Source organism: Schistocerca nitens, chromosome 8, assembly GCF_023898315.1.
Source record: "Schistocerca nitens isolate TAMUIC-IGC-003100 chromosome 8, iqSchNite1.1, whole genome shotgun sequence".
Taxonomy (NCBI): domain Eukaryota; kingdom Metazoa; phylum Arthropoda; class Insecta; order Orthoptera; family Acrididae; genus Schistocerca; species Schistocerca nitens.
In genome coordinates, this window is record NC_064621.1 from 594,179,865 (window position 1) to 594,206,181 (window position 26,317).

At 41.5% G+C, this 26,317-nt stretch overlaps 1 protein-coding gene across 3 annotated transcripts in view; it reads left to right on the forward strand.

The window, feature by feature from the left end:
- Positions 1 to 26,317, forward strand: part of LOC126199012 (anaphase-promoting complex subunit 4) — a 154,668-nt gene that overhangs the window by 99,262 nt on the left and 29,089 nt on the right. For all 3 annotated transcript variants that reach the window (XM_049935693.1, XM_049935694.1, XM_049935692.1), the window contains 3 exons: positions 2,581 to 2,765; positions 4,639 to 4,762; positions 9,749 to 10,012. In XM_049935693.1, the coding sequence (XP_049791650.1) occupies positions 2,581 to 2,765; positions 4,639 to 4,762; positions 9,749 to 10,012 (573 nt within the window). The remainder of the gene's footprint in view (positions 1 to 2,580; positions 2,766 to 4,638; positions 4,763 to 9,748; positions 10,013 to 26,317) is intronic.

Genomic DNA, 26,317 nt, shown 5'->3' on the forward strand with positions numbered 1-26,317 from the left:
AAACTGATTGTTCGGTAATTTTCACATCTGCCAGCACCTGCTTTCTTTGGGATTGGAATTATTATATTCTTCTTGAAGTCTGAGGGTATTTCGCCTGTCTCATACATCTTGCTCACCAGATGGTAGAGTTTTGTCAGGACTGGCTCTCCCAAGGCCATCAGTAGTTCTAGTGGAATGTTGTCTACTCCTGAGACCTTGTTTCGACTCAGGTCTTTCAGTGCTCTGTCAAACTCTTCACACAGTATCGTATCTCCCATTTCATCTTCATCTACATCCTCTTCCATTTCCATAATATTGTCCTCAAGTACATCGCCCTTGTATAGACCCTCTATATACTCCTTCCACCTTTCTGCTTTCCCTTCTTTGCGTAGAACTGGGTTTCCATCTGAGCTCTTGATATTCATACAAGTGGTTCTCTTTTCTCCAAAGGTCTCTTTAATTTTTCCTGTAGGCCTAGCGAGATAAGCCTCTACATCCTTACATTTGTCCTCTAGCCATCCCTGCTTAGCCATTTTGCACTTCCTGTCGATCTCATTTTTGAGACATTTGAATTCTTTTTTGCCTGCTTCATTTACTGCATTTTTATATTTTCTCCTTTCATGAATTATGCAACTCCATTTCTTGGTGGAAGAACCAGTCTCCTGTCTGCCACAAATCAGGTCTTTTTTGATGAACAAGACAACTCACTAATCTCTGACAGTTGATCAATAGTCTGTCGACAGTCTCTGAACACAAGCTCTCGAATATTTTCAATATTTTCGTCGATGTGGATGTCCAGAATGAGTTTGTCATCAGTCGACATGTTGCCATTTTTAAATTTAGCAAACCATTTGTACACTTGAGTTTTTCCTGTAGCATCGTCCTGGTAAACTGTTTTCAACATTAAAACAGTTTCAGTGGCATTTTTACTGAGTAGAAAACAAAATTTCACAGCTACACGTTGTTCACGTAAACTTGCCATCATAAAAAATGAAACAAGAACAAAACGGCACCAGCAAAAAAAATCACTGCTGATGAAGACAACAAGCCAGGTCGGCAACACAGGCGGCACTGAACTGGCAATGAGATGTGCTATACACATCTAGTGGCAGAAATGTGTAATACAGAGGCTTTGCCCATGGCAATATTGTTCTGTTTTTTTGGGTACCCCCTCGAACAATGTGGAAAGGTTTGAAACCTGTTGTTAAGCCAGGGCACTGCTCACAGTCTGATGATTAGGAGCTTTATCACTGTGTCTCCTATCACTATCAGGCACCAGGGCTCGAATAGGCTTCCTCTGAGTCAAGTGTCACTGCCCTAGTGTGTGTTGACAGCCTTGGATTCAGAAGATGATAGCTACGAGACATGGTATGATGTTGGATGTTGCTTCTGTGGTTAAAAAGATCACCTTATTTTGTATTTGAAGAACTGATTGTGGAGGGGGGCAAATGTTATGCTACAGCTACTCCATAACAGAGTAAACTCAGCTTGCAGGAAGGTACTAGAAAGCTAAGAATTATGGAAGGTATGACCCATAGGAAACTATGAAGTAGTGCATGGGCAGACCTTATATCACAAAAAAAGTTCTGTATTTACATAAAATAATCTTGTTGTTGAGGCTATAAAAATGATATGTAAATTTTCAACAATGTAGGAAAGGCAGATTGGTATTCACCACAAAAAGAAGGAAATTAATTGCAGACAGACACAATGAAAAGGAATACTAGAAATATTGTCAGATTTTGGACGAAGTTCTCCTTCAAAAGTAGAACTTTCACACATTCACACAACAGCAACTCACATACGCATGGCCACTGCCACCAGGCACTAAGATGTGAGTGCACCGCCTAGACTGCAGTCAGGCCTCAGCACCTGTTGATAATAGCCATTTGTGTGCGAGGTCTTTTTGTGTGAATGTGTGAGAGTTCTACTTCTGGAGCTGAAAATATTTCTAGTGCTCTTTTTCATTGTGCCTGTCTGCAGTTCAATGTCTCCAGTGTGTGGTGGGTATCAGTTTATCATTTCAATATTATTGTTATTCCACCCTGGACTTCCTATTGTTTGATATGCAAATTTTCTTCATTTAAGAGATAATGTTTCAAAACTGCTGAAGTCAAATGTTGTATATAACACTGAGGAAGAAATGGTGTTTATGTTGGTGTGCAGATGTCCAGGACAGACGCTTCTGTAATTAACTGTGTTTGAAAACTTTGTTAAACCCCACTCTCTCAAAACACAGTCAGTCAACTGCCGCTAATACCTCTGAGATACTGATAAGTCACTGTATATATTTTATAACTCATTGAAATATTCTGAATTTGTTTTTCAATGTCTAGTGTTGTGTTGCCTGGTTTCCTATTCTTAAATTTTTCCCCTGCTATATTATTATTATTATTGTTATTGTTGTTACTGTCATCTCACAATTAGTACACTTGAACAGTTGAACAGCATTTATGCCAGGAGGTGGAAGATACACAATAATAACAAATACTAATCACAGTATTTTTGGTCTTTAGAGAATTGTCTATACACAGATTCTAGTTTATACATCTGACAAGTAAATATCTCTAAATTACAATGTAACTGTCCATTTTCATCCAGGCATTCTTTCGCTGGCTGTATCTTGCTATTCTGAGACTGTCTGAAGAGCGCATCCCACCTGAAATATCTAAAATATCACAGCAAGAACTAGCATTTATAGCAGATTTCTTGTATAACCTTGATGATCCATCAGAAAAACCTGGAAGCCCTACTGCTACACCAGGAGGCTCAAAACGAAAACACAGGTATTGTTGATAATAATCGATATAATTTTGTTTCATTTAACAAACTTTGTTTTCTTTGTGTAATTTAATACAATTTTGGCAGTATATCACAATTCAGATATTTTTGTCCTCTGTATTGTAATTGTTTTAATAAACATTCTTATGAAGCTGATCGTTATTCGTAATCTCACTATAATTAAGGAGTGAGGCACATTGGTGATTGACTGTAAGAAATGAAAGATGTGTGTATATCTTCACACGGTACTCATACGCCCCACTTTTGTAGAATGAAGACTTCTACTTAGCTGCACTTCCTCAGGAAATAAAAAGAAATAGAAAAAGTACCCAAGGTAATGCCTTTACCTACAAGTCAATGGCAGATACCAGTAGTTGAGCTTCCTTTTTCCCATGAAGGATGCCTATCCACATAGTTCAAATTTAATCTGTGTTTCGTCTGTAGACTTTTATCTAATTTACCTGTGTCTAAAATCGGACATTTCCATAACATGTGCTCTCCCCCCCCCCCCTTCTCCCCCCTTCCCCTTTTCTCTTCCCATTACAGACTCCTCTCCTGTGCCGATCTCGTCATCTCAGAATAGCACTTGTGACCCACAACCTCAGTTACTTGCTGAGTGTATTCCAATCTCTGTCTTCCTCGATAGTTTTTGCCGTTCACAGATCCCTCTAGTACCATGGAAGTTATTCTGTGATATCTCAATTGACAGTATTTTCTGTATGTTCTTTTCTTCCTCGGTTTTGCAGGAAACCATTTCATTCCTTATATTATCAGTCCACCTAATTTTCAACGTTCTTCTGTACCACCACATCTCAAATTCTTCGATTCTCTTCTGTTCCAGTTTTCCCACAGTCTGTGTTTCATTACCATACAATGTTGTGCTCCAAATGTACATTCTCAGAAATTTCTTCCTCAAATTAAGGCCTTTGTTTCATGCTAGTAGACTTCTCTTGGCCAGGTAAGCCTTTCTTGCCAGTGCGATTCTACTTTTTAGGTCGTCCTTGCTCCATCCATCACGGGTTATTTTGCTGCCAATGTAGCAGAATTCCTTAACTTTGTCTACTTCGTGACCCCCAATTCTGATGTTAAGTTTCACGGTGTTCTCATTTCTGCTATTTCTGATTAATAGTTTTCAGGCAAACCTCCACATACTGCTACCATAGTTTTCTGTTGAATATTTATTATCAGTAAAAACCTAACCACAAAGTTCACAGTTCTTGAAGAATAGCAAGGTACGTATGGAGCAGACATTGTCATTGTTTTAACACATGGCCTTATTGTGTAACACTTATTTAACAGATGCATTGTTGTTGTTCTAACCAACACAGATTTCTCGTCTGAAACTCGGCCGTAGATTGACTATCTTGATACCGAAAATCGGGCCCTTATATATCCTCCAATAATAGGTGCTGAAACTACACATTGTTCGAAGTTTAATTTACAGAAATTACAATTAAAACTTAAATCATTAAATTAACTGAATACATCGAAAAATTTTAATTTTTTTTCACTGAAAGAAGTAGTGCTTACATAAAATTTGTGTACTCTAGCAATTAAAACTCTTTTTCAGATCATCTGATGCCCACCAAATTGCTACATATTTATTTCTATTTAAAGTTTTCCACTTTGTAATGTTTCCTTGTCAGAATGAGTGAACAGGACTTGTCAGAACAAATGTTAATTATAAAATATGAATTTTCATATCTTCTATGACGTGGATCTAACTGCAATTTATTTTTGTTTGTAGTATTGTTACTTATATAGAACAAATGTTAATTATAAAATATGAATTTTCATATCTTCTATGACTTGGATCTAACTGCAATTTATTTTTGTTTGTAGTATCGTTACTTATATCAACTTAAACATACTCTGTAGGTTCAACTTAGAGCGTCTGGGACAGTATCTGGTAGACTCTGAGCTGACATGCCCACCACCAGCAGAAGCAACTGCATGGGCAAGATTTCTTGCTGGAAATCCTGTAGTAGCTGAACACCCATCAGTTAGTATATATTTAAATAAATGATCTTATCAATCATTTACTGGTATAGTAACTAAAAGCAGGTCAAACATAATTATTAAAATGCTTAAGAAATTGAAATTCATTGTAGTTTGCAATTTCTTTCTCAGTTTTGTTTTAGGTGTTGTTACAGAGATAATACTTTTGTCATCTGCTTTTTTATTGCTTTTACTGTAACGTTCTGAGGCTGTATTTTTCAAGCAATTATAGTATATCTGAATGACTGTTAACCAGTCATGTTGTTTATATTGTTAGTGATATTGGGAGCCTATGGGGACTGTATTTTAATATATAGTTAGTGATATTGGGAGCCTACAGGGACTGTATTAATTTAATATAAAGAAAGAAACTTCATTCAAAATTGATCATATAGAATGAACATATAGATTTTTGGATTGTAAAGCCCTGATGCATGGTAGTTTGAATGTATTGCAGGAACATATGTTGACTTCATGTTAAGCACTTGGTATGTAAGTTGTTATATTTATACTTTCAAAACCTTCAATGCTGTGGAAATAGTTGTTACAGGGAGGGGACAGAGGGACAACAACATAACACAACCAAGGCAGTAGTGGAAAAATGTTAAAATCAGTAATGAATCAGTTTTTCAACATCTTGCAAAATATTTTGAACATGACAAATGTCGCCACATGCTGGTTCCACAACTGCTCACACTGATTTGTAAAGTTCCCCAAACTGAGGCGGCAGTAGAAATGTTGCAGCTGTGTCAGGCCAATCCAAATAACTTCTTTAACTGTCTAATCACCATGGATGAATGCTGTGTGCATCATTGTTACCGTAAGACAAGGAAGCAAAACAAGCAGTGGAAAAAACGTGACTCACTGCAACTGTGAAAGGCAATGGTCAAATTACCATCAGGCAAGATTATGCTGAATTTTTTTGTTACTGTAATGGTGTGTTGCTAACGGGCTATTTTTGTAAAGGGCAAACCACAGAAGCAAATTTTCCTGATGAGGTCATGTGTAGTATTTAAGGTTACACATCACATGAAGTTGTCTGGGTTGGTTTTATTGCTACATGACAATGCCTCAGTGCAGGACAAGTCACATCTGCTACTGCTTTGGACTATCAGATTTTGCCTCGCCCCCTATGCTCCTGATGTGCACCTAGTGACTTATTCCTTTTGCCTCAGATGAAGAGACTATGTGAGGTAGCCATTTCCAGAAAGACAGCAAGATGATTTTTGAGGTGAAACTTATACTAAATAGCAAAAATGCATACTTGTACAAGGGTGGTTTGATAAGTCTGGTAAATTTTCATGAAAGAATGGAACATTTCCGTTGCACCTTCATGGTTGGTAAGCCTGATTATTCCAAGGATCGTATAAAGAATTTCAACAATGTACAGCATACAGTTCATTGTTGATATCCGTATGAATTGACCAGTATCTCGACTGTGAGTGAAAATGGAGAAAACTGAGTTTTGTGCTGTAATTAAAAATTTTATTTGAAGGATTGGACTGCCACACTAATCAAAACAGAATTGCATGAAGTTCACACGGACTCTGCACCTTCATTAGAGAACATGTACTTTTGGATTAATGAATATAAACATGGCCAAACAAGCACAAAAGACAAAGCATGCTCCAGCCATCCAACTGAGTTCACCACATGGGAAATCATTGAAAAAACACAATATATGGTAATGCAAGGGTGCCAAATAAAAATTTGTGAAGCAGCTGAGACTAGGCATCTCAGCTGAGTCAGTGCATAAAATCCTGCATGGAGAATTATCTGTGAGGAAGTTGTTTTGCAAGGTGGGTGTCACAATTACTCACAGTCGACCAAAAGCATATCTGACATGGCACTTCAACACAATATCTGGCGATATTTAATCGCAGTCTGCAAAACTTTTTGTGTCAGTTTCTGATTGTTGATGAAACCTGGGTCCATCATTACATGCCAGAGCCAAAACAATGGTCAAAACTGGTGAAAGTCCACCAAAGGAGGCAAAGATCATTTTGTCATGTTATGTGATGGCCACAGTTTTTTTTGGAATTCCCAAAGAATAATCCTTAGAGATTACTCGGAAAAAGACAGAACCATAACTGGACCCTATTATGCTTCATTGTTGGGTTGTTTGAAATTTGTGTTGGCTGAAAAAAGATAAAGGTTGGCACAGGAAAAATTCATCTTTCACTAGAATAATGCACTATCCCACAAATGAGCAATAACAGTGGTGAACGTGCATGAATTGGTCTTTGAATTGGTTCCTCATCCACCCTATTCACCAGACTTAGCCTCAAGTGACTTCATTCTGTTCCCTAATGTGAACTTTGGCCAGCGAGGAAGAAATTTTCATCAAATGAAAAAGTGATAGTGACAGTCAGTGATTTTTCTGTGGAGTGTGACACAACCTATTTTTCCAGTGGGATGAGAAAGCTGGGATATCGCTGGCCCAAGTGTATATGCCTCAAATGATACTATGTCGAGATGTAAGATGAGTTGTTTACAAAATAAAACGTTTTCCTTGCCTTTTCATCAAACTTACCAAATCACCCTCATAAATCCAAGGTCTGTTCCAAGTCATATATAATTGCTAAAAATGTGAAAAATATGTAAAAATCTGCCAACCGGTTGCATAGGTTTTCTATGTACCTTGACCTCACACCACACCATTGTTACTTACTTTTTAATGTTTGACTTTTTGAAGAACATTATGTCTTATATTTTAATGTATGACTTGAGCAACTCAGCTCTTAAATTAATGTACATCTTTGATGATATGTTATTCATGTAATTACCTTACCTTCTGATGAAGTCACCCTCAGAGGTGACGAAACCTGGTCAAGGTATATAGAAAACCTATGCAACTGGTTGGCAGATTTTTACATATTTTTCAAATTTGTGTATACAGTTGCTGCAGACGTCAGTCATGTTCAAAGTTGTGTGCTAAAAATGTATTGTACGGGAGGATCAATATGTATAGAAGAAGTAACATCACCACCCATTTCTTATTTGATTACCTTTATGTGATCAAGTAGTTAGTTAGGACAGTTAATCACATTTAGGACATTGATGAACAAAACAGAATTAAGGAATCAGGCTCTGAACCAACTCATTCCTCACCATTGTGTAACTAATGGACACTATATTGTAGTAAAACTTAAAACTAAATTAAAGAAATATCTCTTTGGCAACTCTTACCACTCCACTTATGATTAGCTTCGCAGAAACTTATACTGTTAGAAGTTTAGTGTATATTATAATTAAGAGTAGCTCTATAACACAATGAAATTTCACAATTTTAAGTCATTTATTGTACGAGGGCTATCCACAAAGTACATTACGTTTTGGAATTAAAACTAAATAAAGTATTGGAAATTTTTTTTATTATATACAGGTGAAAGCCACACTTAAATACTACTTTTCTACATAGTTGCCATTTAAATTAAGGCACTTATCGTAGCGATGGACAAGCTTGGAAATTCCTTCGTCGTAAAATTTGGCCGCCTGCACCTTCAACCGCGTGGTTACCTCTTCTTTTGGGGCAGAAAAGGTGTGATTTTTGTGGATTTCCTAGAAAGAGGCACTACAATAAACTCTCAAAGGTATTGCCAAACTCTGCATAACCTCAGAAGAGCAATACAAAACAAGTGCAGGGGAAAGTTGGGCTCAAAGATCTTGCTGATTCACGACAACGCCCGGGCCCACACGGCAAATGCCACTCGTGAAGTTCTCGAATCTTTTAAGTGGGAGTTGTTTCCTCACCCGCCGTACAGTCCCGACCTGGCACCGAGCGACTTCCACTTATTCCCAGCAATGAAGAAGTGGTTGGCTATGTAGCGTTTTGATGACGACACACAGCTTCGAGAAGAGGTAACCACGTGGTTGAAGGCGTAGGTGGCCGAATTTTACGACGAAGGAATTTTCCAAGCTCGTCCATCGCTACGATAAGTGCCTTAATTTAAATGGCAACTATGTAGAAAAGTAGTAATTAAGTGTGGCTTTCATCTGTATATAATAAAAAAAATTTCCAATACTTTATTTATTTTTAATTTCAAAACATAATGTACTTTGTGGATAGCCCTTGTATTATGCTTAATTATCATGTAAATTCTTGACTTCTTCACACATGAGACCCCTTTCTATAGGATCCATGTACTATGCCTAATGTAATTAAGCAAGATTTCATAGTTCGTACAAAACATTCTTTTTATTCACATTCTGTGTGTGCATGAGAGAGAGAGAGAGAGAGAGAGAGAGAGAGAGAGAGAGAGAGAGAGAGAGATTCTCATCATGCTCTCTGTTACACCAACAAAGAATTCAGTTCCTTATATCAGTATTATGAGAAGGAAAGTTGCTACTCACCATATAGCAGAGATGCTGATCCGCAGATAGGCACAACAAAAAGACTCTCACAATTAAAACTTTTGGCCATTGGCCTTCGTCAACAATAGACAGCGCCCCTTCCCTATCAGAGGTTCGAGTCCTCCCTCAGGCATGGATCTGTGTGTTGTCCTTAGCGTAAGGTAGTTTAAGTTAGATTAAGTAGTGTGTAAGCTTAGGGAGCTTTAATTGTGAGAGTCTTTTTGTTGTGCCTATCTGTGACTCAGCATCTCCACTATATAGTGAGTAGCAGCTTTCCTTCTCATAATATTGTTACATTCCATCCTGGATTTTCCATTGGCCAGTTACTTATATAGTTTATTTGATTTCTCATATCATACTTTTGCTCCTTTTTTAAATTTTTATGAACAATTATTGATGTGTATTGTGTGTTGACTTGGTAAGCAGAAGTTTTCACTATCATTATGTGATTGTAGCCTTAGTTTTCAAATTCATTTCTATATTTTTTTAAGACACCTGCTTGCCATTATTATTTATTTTTTAATTATATTTTTGAATAATACTTACAGACAGTGCTTTGGTAATACACTTATTGATATTTTATTAGTGTGAAAGAATTATTAAACAGATTCTGTGACAAAAAATTGTGACTTTACAGATTGTGTCCCACAATCGTACGTTTTCACTTGTCCAACAACATGCAGAGATGGTTAAAGTTCTGGGTACTGCATTTGGAGAGCCTGAGAAAACACTTACTACAGCCATGAAGCTGGCTCATTCAGTGTGTGGGCTGGACGTTTCTGGCAAGACAGCTGGTGCATCAGGTCTTCGAATTGCTCACACAACATTGCAAGATCCTGTAAAATTGCTTGTTGTGTTCACTGATTCACCACCACCAGCAACTGGCATTTATATGCTTCAGGTAAAAGGAAGAAGTAAACAGGAGAAAACAATGACAGTCATATTTGAAATAGGATTGCTGTTGTTATTGTTTCTACTGTGACCACCACCGCCACTACTACTCTACTACTACTTACTACTACTACTACTACTACCACCACCACTACTACTACTACTACTACTACTACTTCTCCTCCTTCCCCTTCTCCTCCCTATTTCTCCTCCTCCTCCTCCTCCTCCTCCTCTTCCTCCTCCTCTTCCTCCTCCTGAAACATTTCTGCTTGTGCAGTTCATTCACAAAGCCTCTTCTAATCTTCTCTTTTCTCTCACAGTCCTACCATTCCACATTTTCCCCCATTGTGGTCCTCACCAATTCTCATCGTTCTTCACATAGTCTTGTTTGGGGTCTTCCATTTGGTCTTCTTCCAGATTCTGTTCTTTTCTCATTCTTTTAACATGGCCACAGCATTTTAGCTGATTCATATCCATAGGTGTTTTTTTAAAAAAGGGATTGATATGAAGCATGTTTCAAATTGTTTCATTTCGTGTCCTGTCCCTTGTTATCTTACTCAGGATCCTTTGTAGAAAGCACATTTCTGTCATTTGTATTCTACTCAAATCTTTCTTTGCCCAAGCCTAACATTTTGATGGAAAGGTTAATATTGGTGCATAATATGATTTGCAAACAATGAAATTTGCTTTGACAGTTGTTTTCTAATTCCTAACTATGTATGATCCACAATAATAAAATGTAAAATACAGGGAAGACAATGACTCACCTATAGCTGACTTGTGTGTGGCACATAGAAACAAGCAAAAGAAAACAGTACTCACACTAGCTCTTGAGCTCTTGCTCTTTCTCCAGCAAAAGTACATACACCAATATAATGAAAAGGATAGTTGCTACTCACCCTATAGCGGAGATGCTGAATCGCAGAAAGGCGCAACAAAAAGACTGCCGGAAATTAGCTTTCGGCCAGCGAGGCCTTTGTCAAAAATAGACCCTCCCCCCCATATATATATATATATATATATATATATATATATATATATATATATAATAGAGGGAAACATTCCACGTAGGAAAAATATATCTAAAAACAAAGATGATGTGACTTACCAAATGAAAGTGCTGGCAGGTCGACAGACACACAAACGAACACAAACATACACACAAAATTCAAGCTTTCGCAACAAACTGTTGCCTCATCAGGAAAGAGGGAAGGAGAGGGAGAGACAAAAGGATGTGGGTTTTAAGGGAGAGGGTAAGGAGTCATTCCAATCCCGGGAGCGGAAAGACTTACCTTAGGGGGAAAAAAGGACAGGTATACACTCGCACACACACACATATCCATCCACACATATACAGACACAAGCAGACATATTTAAAGTTTGGGCAGAGATGTCAGTCGAGGCGGAAGTGAAGAGGCAAAGATGATGTTGAATGACAGGTGAGGTATGAGTGGCGGCAACTTGAAATTAGCGGAGATTGAGGCCTGGCGGGTAACGGGAAGAGAGGATATATTGAAGAGCAAGTTCCCATCTCCGGAGTTCGGATAGGTTGCTGTTGGTGGGAAGTATCCAGATAACCCGGACGGTGTAACACTGTGCCAAGATGTGCTGGCCGTGCACCAAGGCATGTTTAGCCACAGGGTGATCCTCATTACCAACAAACACTGTCTGCCTGTGTCCATTCATGCGAATGGACAGTTTGTTGCTGGTCATTCCCACATAGAATGCATCACAGTGTAGGCAGGTCAGTTGGTAGATCACGTGGGTGCTTTCACACGTGGCTCTGCCTTTGATCGTGTACACCCTCTGGGTTACAGGACTGGAGTAGGTGGTGGTGGGAGGGTGCATGGGACAGGTTTTACACCGGGGGCGGTTACAAGGGTAGGAGCCAGAGGGTAGGGAAGGTGGTTTGGGGATTTCATAGGGATGAACTAAGAGGTTACGAAGGTTAGGTGGACGGCGGAAAGACACTCTTGGTGGAGTGGGGAGGATTTCATGAAGGATGGATCTCATTTCAGGGCAGGATTTGAGGAAGTCGTATCCCTGCTGGAGAGCCACATTCAGAATCTGATCCAGTCCCGGAAAGTATCCTGTCACAAGTGGGGCACTTTTGTGGTTCTTCTGTGGGAGGTTCTGGGTTTGAGAGGATGAGGAAGTGGCTCTGGTTATTTGCTTCTGTACCAGGTCGGGAGGGTAGTTGCGGGATGCAAAAGCTGTTGTCAGGTTTTTGGTGTAATGCTTCAGGGATTCCGGACTGGAGCAGATTCGTTTGCCACGAAGACCTAGGCTGTAGGGAAGGGACCGTTTGATGTGGAATGGGTGGCAGCTGTCGTAATGGAGGTACTGTTGCTTGTTGGTGGGTTTGATGTGGACGGACGTGTGAAGCTGGCCATTGGACAGGTGGAGGTCAACATCAAGGAAAGTGGCATGGGATTTGGAGTAGGACCAGGTGAATCTGATGGAACCAAAGGAGTTGAGGTTGGAGAGGAAATTCTGGAGTTCTTCTTCACTGTGAGTCCAGATCATGAAGATGTCATCAATAAATCTGTACCAAACTTTGGGTTGGCAGGCCTGGGTAACCAAGAAGGCTTCCTCTAAGCAACCCATGAATAGGTTGGCGTACGAAGGGGCCATCCTGGTACCCATGGCTGTTCCCTTTAATTGTTGGTATGTCTGGTCTTCAAAAGTGAAGAAGTTGTGGGTCAGGATGAAGCTGGCTAAGGTAATGAGGAAAGAGGTTTTAGGTAGGGTGGCAGGTGATCGGCATGAAAGGAAGTGCTCCATCGCAGCGAGGCCCTGGACGTGCGGGATATTTGTGTATAAGGAAGTGGCATCAATGGTTACAAGGATGGTTTCTGGGGGTAACGGATTGGGTAAGGATTCCAGGCGTTCGAGAAAGTGGTTGGTGTCTTTGATGAAGGATGGGAGACTGCATGTAATGGGTTGAAGGTGTTGATCTACGTAAGCAGAGATACGTTCTGTGGGGGCTTGGTAACCAGCTACAATGGGGCGGCCGGGATGATTGGGTTTGTGAATTTTAGGAAGAATGTAGAAGGTAGGGGTGCGGGGTGTCTTTGGGGTCAGGAGGTTGATGGAGTCAGGTGAAAGGTTTTGTAGGGGGCCTAAGGTTCTGAGGATTCCTTGAAGCTCCGCCTGGACATCAGGAATGGGATTACCTTGGCAAACTTTGTATGTGGTGTTGTCTGAAAGCTGACGCAGTCCCTCAGCCACATACTCCCGACAATCAAGTACCACAGTCGTGGAACCCTTGTCCGCCGGAAGAATGACGATGGACCGGTCAGCCTTCAGATCACAGATAGCCTGGGCTTCAGCAGTGGTAATGTTGGGAGTAGGATTAAGGTTTTTTAAGAAGGATTGAGAGGCAAGGCTGGAAGTCAGAAATTCCTGGAAGGTTTGGAGAGGGTGATTTTGAGGGAGAGGAGGTGGGTCCCGCTGTGATGGAGGACGGAACTGTTCCAGGCAGGGTTCAATTTGGATAGTGTCTTGGGGAGTTGGATCATTAGGGGTAGGATTAGGATCATTTTTCTTCGTGGAAAAGTGATACTTCCAGCAGAGAGTACGAGTGTAGGACAGTAAATCTTTGACGAGGGCTGTTTGGTTGAATCTGGGAGTGGGGCTGAAGGTGAGGCCTTTGGATAGGACAGAGGTTTCGGATTTGGAGAGAGGTTTGGAGGAAAGGTTAACTACTGAATTAGGGTGTTGTGGTACCAGATTGTGTTGATTGGAATTTTGAGGTTTTGGAGGGAGTGGAGCTGGAAGTGGGAGATTGAGTAGATGGGAGAGACTGGGTCTGTGCGCAATGAGAGGTGGTTGAGGTTTGCTGGAAAGGTTGTGAAGGGTGAGTGAGTTGCCTTTCCGGAGGTGAGAAACCAGGAGATTGGATACTTTTTTGAGGTGAAGGGTGGTATGCTGCTCTAATTTGCGGTTGGCCTGTAGGAGGATGCTCTGAATAGCCGGTGTGGATGTGGGAGGGGAAAGATTGAGGACTTTTATTAAGGATAGGAGTTGACGGGTGTGTTCATTGGCTGAGTTGATGTGTAGGTGAAGGATTAGGTGGGTGAGGGCAATGGATTGTTCAGTTTGGAACCGGTATAGGGACTGATGGAAAGAAGGGTTGCAGCCAGAGATGGGAACTTTAAGTGTGAGGCCTTTGGGGGTTATGCCAAATGTCAGACAAGCCTGGGAAAATAAAATATGCGAGCGTAATCTGGCTAGGGTGAAGGCATGTTTGCGGAGGGAATGTAAATAAAACTTAATGGGGTTGTTGTGGGGGTGTTGTGAGGGTGACATGGTATTGAAGGTGAAAAGTTTAACATGAGGTTGAAATGAAAATGAAAGATAAAAATATATGGGGAGAGATAAAGGTGAACAAGAAAGCAACTGGAGATCTGGTATGAAAAAAGGCGAAAAAGTGTTGGTTGAGTTGATCCTGTGGTGAACTTGGGTTGGTAGACAGCGATGTGCATAAAGGTTAGGTGGTTGTGTTGCCGCTAAAACACGTTAAAGTACGAAGAAATTCGGAAAAATTTCGAAAAAACGTATTAAAAGGAGTGGTGTTGTGGTGAAAGATAACGAAAATGGGGCTAAAAATTGTCTGACGAAGAAATAATGATGTTAAAACCTGTGGGGAGCGGCTAAAATGATCAGTGATGTGCGAAAAACGGAAGTGGAAATAAAGTGAAAGTTATTAGAACTGGCCGAAATGGTTGTTTAATACGTGAAAGCAGCTGTTATTGAACTAGAAACGGTGGATTTTATAGCAGCGGTAGTGTTGAAAGCGGAAAATAAAATTTATTTAGTTATGGTTTGGAAGTGGGTTACGTATTATTGAGTATATATAGGCGGGATAAAATTGTATAGTAGATTACGGTGAAAAGCGGAAGGTGAATACAAAGTGAGATTACTGGAAAAAACAGAAAGAGAAAATATAGAGAAAATAAGATGACAGGAAAGATTTCGAAATGCAACACCGACAATAACAACCGTAATTGTTGGGTTCAAATTAATGATATGGTTATAATAGAGGGAAACATTCCACGTAGGAAAAATATATCTAAAAACAAAGATGATGTGACTTACCAAATGAAAGTGCTGGCAGGTCGACAGACACACAAACGAACACAAACATACACACAAAATTCAAGCTTTCGCAACAAACTGTTGCCTCATCAGCAAAGAGGGAAGGAGAGGGAAAGACGAAAGGATGTGGGTTTTAAGGGAGAGGGTAAGGAGTCATTCCAATCCCGGGAGCGGAAAGACTTACCTTAGGGGGAAAAAAGGACAGGTATACACTCGCACACACACACACATCCATCCACACATATACAGACACAAGCAGACATATTTAAAGTTTGGGCAGAGATGTCAGTCGAGGCGGAAGTGAAGAGGCAAAGATGATGTTGAATGACAGGTGAGGTATGAGTGGCGGCAACTTGAAATTAGCGGAGATTGAGGCCTGGTGGGTAACGGGAAGAGAGGATATATTGAAGAGCAAGTTCCCATCTCCGGAGTTCGGATAGGTTGGTGTTGGTGGGAAGTATCCAGATAACCCGGACGGTGTAACACTGTGCCAAGATGTGCTGGCCGTGCACCAAGGCATGTTTAGCCACAGGGTGATCCTCATTACCAACAAACACTGTCTGCCTGTGTCCATTCATGCGAATGGACAGTTTGTTGCTGGTCATTCCCACATAGAATGCATCACAGTGTAGGCAGGTCAGTTGGTAGATCACGTGGGTGCTTTCACACGTGGCTCTGCCTTTGATCGTGTACACCCTCTGGGTTACAGGACTGGAGTAGGTGGTGGTGGGAGGGTGCATGGGACAGGTTTTACACCGGGGGCGGTTACAAGGGTAGGAGCCAGAGGGTAGGGAAGGTGGTTTGGGGATTTCATAGGGATGAACTAAGAGGTTACGAAGGTTAGGTGGACGGCGGAAAGACACTCTTGGTGGAGTGGGGAGGATTTCATGAAGGATGGATCTCATTTCAGGGCAGGATTTGAGGAAGTCGTATCCCTGCTGGAGAGCCACATTCAGAATCTGATCCAGTCCCGGAAAGTATCCTGTCACAAGTGGGGCACTTTTGTGGTTCTTCTGTGGGAGGTTCTGGGTTTGAGAGGATGAGGAAGTGGCTCTGGTTATTTGCTTCTGTACCAGGTCGGGAGGGTAGTTGCGGGATGCAAAAGCTGTTGTCAGGTTTTTGGTGTAATGCTTCAGGGATTCCGGACTGGAGCAGATTCGTTTGCCACGAAGACCTAGGCTGTAGGGAAGGGACCGTTTGATGTGGAATGGGTGGCAGCTGTCGTAATGGAGGTACTGTTGCTTGTTGGTGGGTTTGATGTGGACGGACGTGTGAAGCTGGCCATTGGACAGGTGGAGGTCAACATCAAGGAAAGTGGCATGGGATTTGGAGTAGGACCAGGTGAATCTGATGGAACCAAAGGAGTTGAGGTTGGAGAGGAAATTCTGGAGTTGTTCTTCACTGTGAGTCCAGATCATGAAGATGTCATCAATAAATCTGTACCAAACTTTGGGTTGGCAGGCCTGGGTAACCAAGAAGGCTTCCTCTAAGCAACCCATGAATAGGTTGGCGTACGAAGGGGCCATCCTGGTACCCATGGCTGTTCCCTTTAATTGTTGGTATGTCTGGTCTTCAAAAGTGAAGAAGTTGTGGGTCAGGATGAAGCTGGCTAAGGTAATGAGGAAAGAGGTTTTAGGTAGGGTGGCAGGTGATCGGCATGAAAGGAAGTGCTCCATCGCAGCGAGGCCACTTTTGTGGTTCTTCTGTGGGGGATTCCGCCAAGAGTGTCTTTCCGCCGTCCACCTAACCTTCGTAACCTGTTAGTTCATCCCTATGAAATCCCCAAACCACCTTCCCTACCCTCTGGCTCCTACCCTTGTAACCGCCCCCGGTGTAAAACCTGTCCCATGCACCCTCCCACCACCACCTACTCCAGTCCTGTAACCTGGAGGGTGTACACGATCAAAGGCAGAGCCACGTGTGAAAGCACCCACGTGATCTACCAACTGACCTGCCTACACTGTGATGCATTCTATGTGGGAATGACCAGCAACAAACTGTCCATTCGCATGAATGGACACAGGCAGACAGTGTTTGTTGGTAATGAGGATCACCCTGTGGCTAAACATGCCTTGGTGCACGGCCAGCACATCTTGGCACAGTGTTACACCGTCCGGGTTATCTGGATACTTCCCACCAACACCAACCTATCCGAACTCCGGAGATGGGAACTTGCTCTTCAATATATCCTCTCTTCCCGTTACCCACCAGGCCTCAATCTCCGCTAATTTCAAGTTGCCGCCACTCATACCTCACCTGTCATTCAACATCATCTTTGCCTCTTCACTTCCGCCTCGACTGACATCTCTGCCCAAACTTTAAATATGTCTGCTTGTGTCTGTATATGTGTGGATGGATGTGTGTGTGTGTGCGAGTGTATACCTGTCCTTTTTTCCCCCTAAGGTAAGTCTTTCCGCTCCCGGGATTGGAATGACTCCTTACCCTCTCCCTTAAAACCCACATCCTTTCGTCTTTCCCTCTCCTTCCCTCTTTGCTGATGAGGCAACAGTTTGTTGCGAAAGCTTGAATTTTGTGTGTATGTTTGTATTCGTTTGTGTGTCTGTCGACCTGCCAGCACTTTCATTTGGTAAGTCACATCATCTTTGTTTTTATATATATAATAGAGGGAAACATTCCGCGTGGGAAAAATATATCTAAAAACAAAGATGATGTGACTTACCGAACGAAAGCGCTGGCAGGTCGATAGACACACAAACAAACACAAACACACACACAAAATTCAAGCTTTCGCAACAAACTGTTGCCTCATCAGGAAAGAGGGGAAGGAGAGGGAAAGACGAAAGGGTCTGCTTGTGTCTGTGTATGTGTGGATGGATATGTGTGTGTGTGCGAGTGTATACCTGTCCTTTTTTCCCCCTAAGGTAAGTCTTTCCGCTCCCGGGATTGGAATGACTCCTTACCCTCTCCCTGAAACCCACATCCTTTCGTCTTTCCCTCTCCTTCCCCTCTTTCCTGATGAGGCACCATTTTGTTGCAAAAGCTTGAATTTTGTGTGTGTGTTTGTGTTTGTTTGTGTGTCTATCGACCTGCCAGCGCTTTCGTTTGGTAAGTCACACCATCTTTGTTTTTATATACACTCCTGGAAATTGAAATAAGAACACCGTGAATTCATTGTCCCAGGAAGGGGAAACTTTATTGACACATTCCTGGGGTCAGATACATCACATGATCACACTGACAGAACCACAGGCACATAGACACAGGCAACAGAGCATGCACAATGTCGGCACTAGTACAGTGTATATCCACCTTTCGCAGTATTGCAGGCTGCTATTCTCCCATGGAGACGATCGTAGAGATGCTGGATGTAGTCCTGTGGAACGGCTTGCCATGCCATTTCCACCTGGCGCCTCAGTTGGACCAGCGTTCGTGCCGGACGTGCAGACCGCGTGAGACGACGCTTCATCCAGTCCCAAACATGCTCAATGGGGGACAGATCCGGAGATCTTGCTGGCCAGGGTAGTTGACTTACACCTTCTAGAGCACGTTGGGTGGCACGGGATACATGCGGACGTGCATTGTCCTGTTGGAACAGCAAGTTCCCTTGCCGGTCTAGGAATGGTAGAACGATGGGTTCGATGACGGTTTGGATGTACCGTGCACTATTCAGTGTCCCCTCGACGATCACCAGTGGTGTACGGCCAGTGTAGGAGATCGCTCCCCACACCATGATGCCGGGTGTTGGCCCTGTGTGCCTCGGTCGTATGCAGTCCTGATTGTGGCGCTCACCTGCACGGCGCCAAACACGCATACGACCATCATTGGCACCAAGGCAGAAGCGACTCTCATCGCTGAAGACGACACGTCTCCATTCGTCCCTCCATTCACGCCTGTCGCGACACCACTGGAGGCGGGCTGCACGATGTTGGGGCGTGAGCGGAAGACGGCCTAACGGTGTGCGGGACCGTAGCCCAGCTTCATGGAGACGGTTGCGAATGGTCCTCGCCGATACCCCAGGAGCAACAGTGTCCCTAATTTGCTGGGAAGTGGCGGTGCGGTCCCCTACGGCACTGCGTAGGATCCTACGGTCTTGGCGTGCATCCGTGCGTCGCTGTGGTCCGGTCCCAGGTTGACGGGCACGTGCACCTTCCGCCGACCACTGGCGACAACATCGATGTACTGTGGAGACCTCACGCCCCACGTGTTGAGCAATTCGGCGGTACGTCCACCCGGCCTCCCGCATGCCCACTATACGCCCTCGCTCAAAGTCCGTCAACTGCACATACGGTTCACGTCCACGCTGTCGCGGCATGCTACCAGTGTTAAAGACTGCGATGGAGCTCCGTATGCCACGGCAAACTGGCTGACACTGACGGCAGCGGTGCACAAATGCTGTGCAGCTAGCGCCATTCGACGGCCAACACCGCGGTTCCTGGTGTGTCCGCTGTGCCGTGCGTGTGATCATTGCTTGTACAGCCCTCCCGCAGTGTCCGGAGCAAGTATGGTGGGTCTGACACACCGGTGTCAATGTGTTCTTTTTTCCATTTCCAGGAGTGTGTATATATATAACTCAAACACACACGACCACAGTCTCCAGCTGCCAGAGATAGTGGTCGTGTGTGAGTGTGTGTGTGTGTGTGTGTGTGTGTGAGAGAGAGAGAGAGAGAGAGAGAGAGAGAGAGATGTCTATGTTTGACAAAGGCTTGTTGGTCAAAAGCTAACTTCCCGACAGTCTTTTTGTTGTGCCTTTCTGTGACTCAGAATGTCCGCTATTTGGTGAGTAGCAACTACTATATAGTTACATTCCATCCTGGATTTTCCATTGTTTAAAAGTACATACACCACAGACACTGAAATGCACACACTAGTTGCTGCTGTGTTGCTAATGTCTTTTGTGTACGCCATATGTGTCAGAAAATGATCACAAAAAATATAGATCTGCCTTTGGTGTTTGTTGATTAAGAAAACGTGTAAAATTCTGTCCCAAGGAAGTTACCGTGAACAGCATTGGAAAATGTTGGAACATTACTAGAGTTGGTGAATGATTGTATAACGGTCGATCAAAAAGTTTCCATTTGAGGGCATTACTGCAGCGTATATGCAATGTAGAGCAACTCCAATGTCGGTATTTAAGCAGTGACATGTAGGTAAGGGGTTAGTGTGGCATTCGCGTCTTTCCGACATGCATTCAGTAAATGTAGAAACACAAATTATGGCAACATTATTACCAAATTCATGTAACCAGGATTAGTGTGTTGTTATTCATTCTTGGCTGCCACAGGAAGAACACCAGTAGACATCCATTGTAGAATGAAGAATGTGTACGGGGCAGCATGTGTGTCGTAAACCACTGTTGTGGAATGGTGCTCTTAAGTTCTGTGCTGGTTGCAGTTTGACCCAAGATGTGGTCAGTCTGCAAGGGTGGCCTTGTCCATTATGGACAAGTGGGAGACATTTGAGCAGCCACCCTCTAGTCTTGATCTCTCCCATGCAACTATCACACCTTCGGCCCATAAAAAAGGCCTTGAAAAGTCATTTCCTGTCAGACAAGGATGTGTAGTCGTCAGTTACTAACTTCTTCATGCAGCAGGATGTGGTGTTTTACCAAAAATTTATCTTCAACCTGTTGCGTCAGTGGGATGATAGCCTCAATGCTCGCTGTGATTTTGCCTGATTGGAATACCAATTCTGGACTTCAGAGCCTTTGAGTGGAAACTTTTTGATATTTACTTCTACCACCAGTGTGAGGCAATTATGAAGTATGGTGGTAAGATGTCAGAAAGTTTTAAAACAAGTAAGCTTAAAACAAGAATGTTTTATACCACCAACCTTATTTAGGTTATATTTAGAAGTTGGTCTTACTTACTGAAATAGACAGATCAAATGTTCAGATACGGCAATATGGCACCAACCTTGACACTTTACTGTTAGTGACAGTCAAGTAGTTACGGCTCTGGATAAGGATGATGCCATGTATCAGATGAGAAAGTTAGTAGGTGCTTATAAACAATGGGACTAACAGTCAGTATGGGTAAAACAGAATATCTTGTTGATGGAAGTGGGCAAGGTGAGCATTTGAATTTTGAGTTTGGCTGGATAAGAAATGTGGGAGTGTTCAAGTATCTGGGTTCACTAACTGATGACACTGGCCAGTGGGAAGTGGACATATCCCACATGATAAGCTAGGGTATGTATCACACCATTAAATGGTATCTTTTGAAGTCTGCACATATCCATATGAACAAAGAACGTAGTGTGATGTGTTATGGTTGAAAGCATTCCGACATATGGCTTAGAGCGTTGGACATTGACAAGAGATGCAGGAGGAAAACTGAAGCTGCCAAAATTGGTAGGTTATGGTGGAGCATGAGAGCAACCTCCCTGAATCAACTGAGGAATGAATACAAGGTTGAGAAACTAAATATCTCGAACACACCACATCACACAAAACAAAACAAATGTTTTAGATGAAAAGAGGACATCTGTCTGTGCTGCAACTGGTCACCTCCTAACCACCCCTCCTTCATGGGCGGGCTCAACTTTGTGTTTCCAAATTGGAACCTCTCATTTTTGATCCATATTTGGATTCTATGCCAAATAGTAAGTACAGTTTACTTGAACCATTGTTTTCCATTTATAGTATATGGCACTGTAATCAACAAATATCAAATGTGCCTGCTTTTGCAATTAATAACTGCCACATTTGATTCTACATTTCTTTTATGATGTAATTGTGGTAAACTTTTGTGTTCTAATCGTTGGTATTTATGTTCAAAATTTACTTTAGTGTTGCAAATTTGATTGTACAGTACAATATGGTCATCCATTTCAGTGTCTCGTTAGGGACTATGTTTAACTTTTTACTACGGCTCAAGTTTAAAAGAATAGTTAACAATTCAGTGGATAGATATGTACGCAATAGAACAGTTCATAATGAGAGGGAACCTCCATGATATACTGTAAAGGAGCAGATTACTGTGTAATAGGTGTAAAATAGAGCATAGGGCTATAGATAGAGAGGTGCTGAATGAAACATGTTTGGCTGTTAAGATAGCAGTGTGTGATGCTTTCAATGATGACTGTAACATAATATTGTCAAATGATATTTCACAAAACCCAAAAAAATTCTGATCGTATGTAAAGGCTGTTAGTGTCACCAAAGTTAGTGTCCAGTCCCTAGCAAATGAAACGGGAATGGAAATTGATGGTAGCAGTGCAAAAGCTGGAACACTTAATTCCATTTTCAAATGTTCCTTTGCTAAGGAGAACAGGAAAACCACCGAAAAGATGAATGAAATAAGTATTAGTGTTGAGAAACAGCCGAAATTGTTAAAACTGAATAAAGGTCCAGGGCCTGATGGAATCCCTGTCTGATTCTATACTGAATTTGCAGCTGAGTTAGGCCCTCCTCTAACCATAATATATCAGATCCCTCAAATAAAAAACAGTGCTCAGTTCTTGGAAAAAGATATGTCATGCCTGTCTATGGAAAGGTTAGTAGAAATGATACACAAAACTACCATCCAACATCTTTGACATCGGTTTGTTTTAGAGTCTTAAAATATATTCTGAGCTCATATGTAACGAGATATCATGAACAAAATGACCTGCTCAGTGCCAAACAGCATTAATTCCAGAAACATTGATCAAATGAAAATAACTAGTACTTTTCTCACATGACATACTGAAAGCTTCAGATCAAGGCAATCAGGTAGATGCAGTATTTCTTGATTTCCAAAAAGCATTTGACTCAATACCACACCTAAGCTTATTGTCAAAAGTATAATCATATGGGGTATCAAGTGAAATTTGTGACTGGCTTTCGGTAACGGGGATGCAGAATATTATCGTGGATGGAGAGTCATCATCAGATGTAGAAGTAATTTCAGGTGTGACCGAGGGAACTATGTTGGGACTCTTGTTGGTCATGTTATACAGGATGTTTCAAAAAGAACACACTATGTGATCAAAAGTATCCATACACCCCCAAAAGCATATGTTTTTCATATTAGGTGCTTTGTGCTGTCACCTACTGCCAGGTACTCCATATCAGCGACCTCAGTTGTCATTAGACATCGTGATATTGCAGAATGGAGCGCTCCCCGGAACTAAAGGGATTCGAACATGGTCATGTGATTGGGTATCATTTGTGTTATACGTCTGTACGTGAGATTTCCACACTCCTAAACATCCATAGGTCCACTGTTTGTGATGTGATAGTGAAGTGGAAACGTGAAGGGACACGTACAGCACGAAAGTGTACAGGCCAGTCTTGTCTGTTGACTGACAGAGACTGCCGCCAGTTGAAGAGGGTTGTAATGTATAGTAGGCAGACATCTATCCCGACCACCACACAGGAATTCCAAACTGCATCAGGATCCACTGCAAGTACTTTCACAGTTTGGCGGGAGGTGAGAAAACTTGGATTTCATGGCCGAGCGGCTGCTCATAAGCTACACATCACGCCGGTAAATGCTAAATGACGCCTCGCTTGGTGTAAGGAGACTAAATATTGGACGATTGAACAGTGGAAAAATGTTGTGTGGAGTGGCGAATCACGGTACACAATGTGGTGATACGATGGCAGGGTGTGGGTATGGCGATTGCCCAGTGAACATCATCTACCAACGTGTGTAGTGACAACAGTAAAATTCAAAGGTGGTGGTGTTATGGTTTGGTCGTGTTTTTCATGGAGGGGGCCTGCACCCCTTGTTGTTTTGCTTGGCACTATCACAGCACAGACCGACATTGATGTTTTAAGCACCTTCTTGCTTCCCACTCTTGGAGAGCAACTCGGGGATGGCAATAGTATCTTTCAAAACGACCGAGCACTTGTTCATAATGCACAGCCTGTGGCGGAGTGGTTACACAATGATAACATCCCTGTAATGGACTGGCCTTCACAGAGTCCTGACCTGAATCCTGTAGAACGTCTTTGGGATGTTTTGGAACACCAACTTCGTGCCAGGCCTCACTGAGTGACATTGATACCTCTCCTCAGTGCAGCACTCCATGAAGAATGGGCTGCCATTCCCCAAGAAGCACCTGATTGAACTGCCTGTGAGAGTGGAAGCTGTCATCAAGGCTAAGGGTGGGCCAACACCATACTGAATTCCAGCATTACAGATGGAGGGCACCACGAACTTGTAAGTCATTGTCTGCCAGGTGTCCAGATACTTTTGATCACATAGTGTATGTTAAACTACATATCCCCTCCCTTAGACAAATGTTACTGCCACATCTATAAAAATCATAAGGAAATAACTGTGAATTAACATATGTATTTTTTAATTCATTATTTTTAAATTACTCTATTAACTGTGTTTTTATCATAAAGTGTTACATTGGTTATTTGCTCAAACTGAATTCAAATAAATATCAGTTCCTTTTATGACTGCAATGTTAGCTAACTTTGTCTGCAAGCTAGTAGGGTATTATTACATCTTTGTCAATACTGTGAGAACTGGTGCAAGTATACAGACAAGAGAAGGATTTGCGCATTGGAACTGTTTAATTTGGAAAGGAGGAGAATAGAATGATACTACTTATCATGGCTCCTCTCTACTACGCAGCAAAATTTATCTCCATAAAGACACTGTATGGTGTAGCTAATAGATGTACATTACTTCATAGAGATGGTAATGATGTCCCCTTCTTGATGCTGCTGAGTCAGCATTGTACATATGGCTTCTTATTGTCTAGGCGATGAGTCCTCTGCTGTTCTGGATGCAAGAAAGGTGCGGGTGTTGATTATCACTAGACTAACGAAATCATGACGCAGAATTCCATGGTTTGTTTAAAAAAAGCACATATTTATTGCCAGAACTTGAAAACGACTACTCTCCACTGCGACCAAAACTCAAGTGGCCGAAATCCCGTTGCTCACCAAAGATCGCAGTCATAACGACAAAGAACATACATTTTCTGTATCGATTATTGATTGCAACACCTACCCTAAAATCATACAAAGTAAATGCATTTCAAAGCTATTTTAATTAGTGTATAACATAACAAATGGGCTATTTGTCAGTTCCATTACAATAGTCCCCTAAGAATTTTGTAAGTGTGAACATGTGAACAAAATTCTGACACCAGGATAATGGAACTGCCAAGAATATGATTTTAAATAAATTAAAATTTTTAATAGGTTTCTTTTCTTAATTTTGCTAACTTTCCATCCATAGCAATTGGCATGACATTAGGTTTAAGACTGAAATTGTGTTACACAAAGTGAAAGAAAACATACAGCTGTTAATTTAAAGATAAATGAAATACAAAAGAAGATTTACAATTTTCACTTAGACGAGTCTATAATGTTGTAGCTCTTCACATTGCATTGTTGAAAGGTTGTAACTTTTGAGTATTGGTTTGTTTTACTTTCTTTTGTTGGCCACTTTACTGGCTACTCACAGTAATGGCCCACATTGTCCACCTGCACTTAGCTGACCTCCCTTAATAGGTTTGATTTCTGCTTGTACTGAAGCAAGTCCATTTCCACAGCTTAGCTGTTTGTATTGCTTCATTGGTTATTGTGCCGTGTTATCTAAAAAGCAAATACAGAGATTACCTTTTGGTTACATAATGTTTATATGTAAGTACATGGTTAGGATACATAATTATCCTTCTGGTAATGTGGGAGAGGTTTACAGGATCTGTTGGAGTAATTCTACACAGGTATGGACAGTTCCAAAAAGGATCCTGTAACTAACAATAAATTCAGTAAACTTGTAATACAAATGCATTAACATATTGGGTGTAAAATGTCTTACCGCAAACTATAACACTTACACCAAGGATAAACAAAAAAATTAAATTGTTTTCAAAAGTAAAGTTACAGTCAGTCTACTGCAGCCTGGGTTCATATTCGCAGTAAAAGTGCAAGGTTAGAATCATGGTTGTTTGAAAGTTTTAGGATGTTATGTATATATCAAAATTAGAAAAATGTTACTGCCTATGCTTTGCAGTGGTTGAGAAACAAATATACAATAATTCATGTTATTTACTTAAAATAATTCCCTCCTTGTTTAGTTGGATATTTCAACAACTTTGGTGTGTAGTAATTATGACTCTGCCTTTAAGATTAAAAAATATTTTTTAAAAACTTTTAATTGTTGCGAGACAGATTTAGCGCTGATTAGTGGTTTACATTTTAAATGATGTCTCGACGAGTGTGGTGTGAGAAAGTTACACAAGCTAAAATTACACACATTATCAAATATTATTCAAATTGCTTAAATATATAGAAATATCAACA